The following is a 6,000-nucleotide window of genomic DNA, read 5'->3' on the forward strand; positions in this document are numbered from 1 at the left end:
AATGCATGTAATTTATAAAAAGTAATAAAAATTAACCTTTTTCTTTTTTATGCAAAGAACACTAGTGAACCATTTGCTACTAAACAGATTGAGAACCTTCCATTCCTCTTGCCATTTAAAACTCTGCCTCTAAGCTGAGTTGTAGCTTAGTAAAGAGCTTGCCCTACATGGACAATGCCCTGGGTTCCGTCCCCAGCACCATGTAAGAGCAGACATAGCGGCATGTGACAGGAGCTGTAGCAGAAGGATCAGAAAGTCAAGCTCCTCCTCAGCCACGCACGAGGTGGAGATGAGTCTGGGCTTTATGAACCCTTCATACAGAAGCAAGGCTACCTCTACCTCTGACTCTCGGGAAGGCCTCTCAAAATCTAATACTGGCTACTTCCCAGCTCCCCATTTAATGCTTGCCTTCTCAGTCTCACTTCCTTCCCTCTTATTCCACTGTCTCTCCTTGTGTGTTCGCACATTCTAAGCATTCCAAATACGGTGGGCCAAGTGCTCGCTTCCAAACCTCTACCATATTCTGACTACTAGATACTGTTATCTTAAAAAGACCACATCTTCAACAGTTCACATCAACCCACACTCCCTAAGATAACAATAATTCTCAGACTTTAGGGTAGGCAATTCAACTTCCTCTTCCCCTTTCTCTTCCTGGTTTTCCTCCTCCTCTTCCTACTTTGCCAATGTAACTTGCTTTTTTCACCTTGCTCCTAGTTAACAATTTAGCTGACTAATTAGCTAATTATTTCCATGATAGGGAATAGAAATAAACTGAAAGGAAAGGAGTGATATTCATATTACCAGATTAAATTTTCTTTCTTGGAAGCCAATGATTATCTGAATTGTAAAGTAAGAGCTCATGAAATAGAACCTACTTAAACTTAGTACAAATTTCATACTGTAATAATATAGAACTAGACCATTCTTTTTTAAAAAATAGTTTTTAAGACAAAGTTTCTTTCTGTATCCCTGGCTGTCCTGGAACTTACTCTATAGACCAGGTTGGCCTTGAACTCATAGAGATTCACCTGCCTGTACCTCCTTAGCACTGGGATTGAAGGTGTGCACCACCACTGCCCGGCTGAACTAGGCCATTCTTAAAGACCTCTTAAAAGATGAATATTCAGAGAAGCAAATAATGTAAGAACAGGACAGTAGCTGGTTTCTGTGAACCAAAAAGTGAGAGCAAGGATTGAGAGATTTCCCCGTCAGTAACAGAATTAGCATGATTTATTATAGCATTAATGTTTTCAGATTCAACTAGAAAACCACTTCATGGTTGGGTGGTGGTGCATGCCTTTAATCCCAGCACATGGGAGGCAGAGGCAGGCGGATCTCTGTGAGAGACCAGCCCAGTCCACAGAGCTAGTTCCAGGACAGCCAATGCTAAACAAAGAAACCCTGTCTCAAAAAAAGAAAGAAAGAAAGAAAGAAAGAAAGAAAGGAAGGAAGGAAGGAAGGAAGGAAGGAAGGAAGGAAGGAAGGAAGGAAAAAGAATATCATTTTTCATTGTAAATAATTTCCAAAATGAGTTTTTTAATTTTAAATATTTTACTAGCTCTACCTTAAAAGACCCCAATTGGTAGCAAATCAAGTACCATATGATTTGTCTATCCCACCAAATTAATATGACAGAATGAACAAAACCAAGAATGATATAAACAACAAAACAGAGGTGAGAACTCTGTCGGCCTACATGTTCCTTTAAAAAATAAAAAAACACCCGACACAGTGGCACACACTTGCGATGCCAACCTCAGGAGGACCAGAGTGAGACCAGGGCCAGCCTGGACTACCTAGTGAACGTTAATCTCAAAGAGGGGGGAAGAAGCAGGGAGGAGGCACAGTCAAACCTAGGTGACAATTACGAGAGTACAGTCAGTTGTATTCTATTTAGTTCTTATTTTTAAAACTAAGTCATTTCTTTAGAGCTTTGCTCCTGGGAAATGCAGTCCATAGCCCAGTATCAGAAAACCTCCTTGGCAAGTGTGAGGCCCAAGTTCAGTCCCCAACCCTGGGGAAACAGAAGCACACCCACAAAGTCCTTACCTTGTCCGTTTCCGCTGTTGTCCACGTCAGCCAAACACAAACAGCCTTGATCAAATTCTTCATTCTCTCCCAGCACAGTAGACCACCAATCACGGGCTTTAAATAAGGACATGTTCTTTTACCCTAAAAATAAAACATTCATTTAGAATGAAAATTCACTCTATGGAAAGGAAGAAGTCAATTATCCCATCTGCAGATCACATAATTCTATAAAGACCTTATATAATTTACTTATATGAATTCTTAAGTGTAAAAACACTTACTGTACAACTACAACATACAAAATCAATATTGAAAAAAAAACCAACACCCTTCATATATACCAGAAAGAAACTACCCTATTCATGATAACTCCCAAAAATGTCAAGTGCCTACGGGCCATAGAGATGGCTCAGCAGTTAAGAATGCATACTGATCTTCTAGAGGACCTGAGTCTGATTCCCAGCACTCATATTGGGTAGTTCATAAATGCCTGTAACTCCAGGACTTAGGGAATCTGATACCCTCTTCAGGCCGCCATTGACACTATTCAGGTGCATAAAGCCACATACAGATACATGTACATAATTTAAAAATAGTAATAATTAAGTACCTATGAATACACCTAACCAACAAAGTGAACCGTCAAGGCTTTAAATAAGAAAATCAAAGGTGCTAAGGGATGAAAAAAAATCTTCAATTTCTTGGATTCACAGAATTAATATTACAAAAAAAATGGATATACCACCAAAAGTAATATACAGATTTAATGCAGTATTTAACAATATTCTTGTGTCTTATTGCACATTTCCAGAAAAATAACAACCCAAGTATTCATATAAGACACAAATAGGGACTGGAAAGGTGGCTCAGCAGTTAAGAGCACTGGCTGTCCTTCCAGAGGACCTGGGTTCAATTCTCAGCACCCACATGGCAGCTCACAACCATCTGTAACTCCAGTTCTAGGGGATTTGATACCTTCACAACAATGTACATAAAATAAAGGTAAGTAAATTTAAAAAAAAAAAAAAGACACAAATAGGCAAAGCAATGCTCAAAGAACACAAGCCTGACAAAACCCAGTCTCAAACTATACGGCAGAATCACGGTGACAACCGCAGTCTGGTGCCATCATAAAAACAGGCAGGTAGACCACTGGGACAGAATAGAGGACCCAGACATAAACCAACAAAGCTCTGACAAAGGAGTCAATACATGCAGTAGGAAAGAGTGCCTGCTCAACAAACGGTTCTGGCAAAACTCAATACCCCACAGAGAATTAAATCCTTATCTTTCACCTTGTACAAAACTCAGTTCAAAATGCACCAAAGACCTTAATTTAAAACCATTTTGAAATGCTGCACCTGCTATAGGAGAACAGGGAGAATGTTCTTCGAGATACTGGGCTATCTCAGTCCTCATCAGAGAAACTTCTTGCAATAGATGGGAACTGGACAGTGTGGGAGAGTGAGAGACTTGGGAGCACTCAGTTCTCTACAGGGATGTCTTTCTCAAATCCCTCCCTGCAAGGCTCTGGGGTCTATGTGAAAAAACTGGGAAGACCCTGAGAGCCAGAGGTGATGCTGACTCCAAGGAAACTATGAACTGTGCTTTCCAGACAGATGGGTGCACAAGGGAACCCACAGAGACTATGCAGCACACACACGTCCTGCACAGGTTCAAGCCAGATGGGGTCCCAGCACTGACAGCTCCCGGGAAGGGGATGCAGGCTCTCACCCCTAACCAAGACTCTTATCTGCAATTCACACCCTTTTGAAAAGGAAAAATCAGTTTTCTCCGGTGAACTCTCATTGGGTACATAGTGTTAAGCACACTTCAAGGCAGACCTAATGACCAGGAATGGTTGACCAATCAAAGCAAACTTGATGGTATTTGTGTAGACTTTTTTGACTCACTTTGCTTTACTTAGGCATTTTTTGTTTTACTGACCTTTTGCTTGTTTATTTTTATTACTGGTATTTGTGTCTTTGTGAGGGTTTTTGAATGTATGTTTCTTGCTTCTTTGGGTTTTTGGGGGCGGTTGTTTGTTTTTTGTTGTTGCTTTTTTTGCTTTTGTTTGTTGGTTTTTTTTGTTTTTGTTTTATGGAGATAGCTTTGGAGCCAGTTCTGGAACTTGCTCTGTAAATCAGGCTAACCTTAAACTCACAGAGATCCACCTGCCTCTGCCTTCTGAGTGCTGGAATTAAAAGCATGAGCCACCACTGCCTGGCACTTGTTTTTAAAGAAAAAGAAAGAACATAAAGTTGGATGGATAGGAAGGTAGAAAGGATCTGGGGGAATGGGGGATGGGACGAACATGACTGAAATACATTGTATGAAAATGTTTTCAATGAAAAAACTAGCCAGGCGGTGGGTGTTTGATATATGTAAGGATAGATAGATAGATAGATAGATAGATAGATAGATAGATAGATGATAGATAGATAGATAGATAGATAGATAGATAGATAGATAGATAGACAGATATATATATATATATATATCAAAATAGAATTTACAAAGACACTGGGGAAAAAGAGTGGGATAGGCAAAACCTTTCTGAATGGTACACCAACAGCACAGGAACCAGCCCCGAGTATCAACAGATGGGACCATATGAAATATAAAATTTCAGCACAGCAAAGAAACTAACAGCACACAGCCCATAGAACAGGAGAAAACCTTTGCCAGTTATGTTTCAGACGGTGGCTAACATACATAATTTACGAAGAATCACAAAAATTAAATATCAAGGAAATAAAACTGACAGCCAACAAATGTGCTGATGAAATGAACAGTATGCCAAAAAAAGGGAACACAGGTGCTGATAGCTATCATTCAACTTTTTGGAACTTTTGATTAAAAAGAAACACACACACACACAAAATATAAAACTTTTTCATAGCAACATGTGATATGTTGTATTATGTAGTTTGTTTAGTGCCTTAAAGCTATAACAGTACAGGAGCCGGAAACATCCTAATCTTTGGCAAGCAGGTTGGAAACACAACAAAAAAATCAAAATAGGAAGAGAGGTCAAATGCAGGACATCACACATTTGAAAATTACAGTATCAGTAAAAGTGATAAAGTTTAGGGCTGAAATGACTGAAACTTGCCAACCACAAGCTTCTGAGCCTGTGCTGATAAAACACACTGTTGCTGTTGATCCTATTATTATCACTATTATTACCACTACAAAGTCTAAAGAACATTGTTTACAGCAAGTGGAATTGCAACCCATGCTTATACCTTTTAAAAATCTAAGCGGGACAGAAATCCAGAATAAAATGTATCTTTCTCTACAGTAAGTCCAGCAACTTCTTTTATGAACTATTTGCTAAAAACCTGAAAATATTAACAAGACTGTTATTAAATATTAACCCACACTACACTGCTCAAACTGCAGAGTTCCTAGGAAGGAAGAGGACAGAAAGCAAACACTCTCTCCCAGCTGTGTGCACGGCTCAGCTCTGCCTTTCTCGGAAGACTGGGACTCTGCTGTTGTCATGTGTTTCTGACACACATACGCACAAATTCCTCTGTATGTGCACGTGTGTGATATGATACTGGTCAGAGAACTTGTTATTATACCACTAGCATCACCTGGATTCTTAGTGTCTACACACAGAGAAAACACACACACGCACACACATCCTCCCTCATGTGCCAATTCTGGTCAACAATGTACAGAGACACACACGCTCAGTTTTTACTGAGGATTGTAACTGTGGGTATCTTACAACACTTAGAAAGGGTAATTTAGGTGAAGGTAAAGACAAAATTCAGGAAAAGGGCCGCAGACATAATTAAAGAAGATATAAACCTTTAATCCCAGCACTCAGGAGACAGAGGCAGGCAGATCTCTGTGACCAGCCTGGTCTATAAGAGCTAGTTTCAGGACAGGCTCCAAAGCTAACTCTGTCTCGAAAACAAAGAAGGAGGAGGAGGAGTGGGGGGGAGGAGGAGG

General features: G+C 39.9%; 1 protein-coding gene across 5 annotated transcripts in view; it reads right to left on the reverse strand.

The window, feature by feature from the left end:
- Nucleotides 1–6,000, reverse strand: part of Bbs9 (Bardet-Biedl syndrome 9) — a 402,621-nt gene that overhangs the window by 382,478 nt on the left and 14,143 nt on the right. For all 5 annotated transcript variants that reach the window (XM_050124914.1, XM_050124916.1, XM_050124915.1 and 2 more), the window contains one exon: nt 2,053–2,175. In XM_050124914.1, coding sequence (XP_049980871.1) covers nt 2,053–2,164 — 112 coding nt within the window. In that variant the 5' untranslated portion in view covers nt 2,165–2,175. The remainder of the gene's footprint in view (nt 1–2,052; nt 2,176–6,000) is intronic.

Source organism: Alexandromys fortis, unplaced genomic scaffold (assembly GCF_014885135.2).
Source record: "Alexandromys fortis isolate MF-2015 unplaced genomic scaffold, M_Fortis_MF-2015_v1.1 scaffold_204, whole genome shotgun sequence".
Taxonomy (NCBI): Eukaryota; Metazoa; Chordata; class Mammalia; order Rodentia; family Cricetidae; genus Alexandromys; species Alexandromys fortis.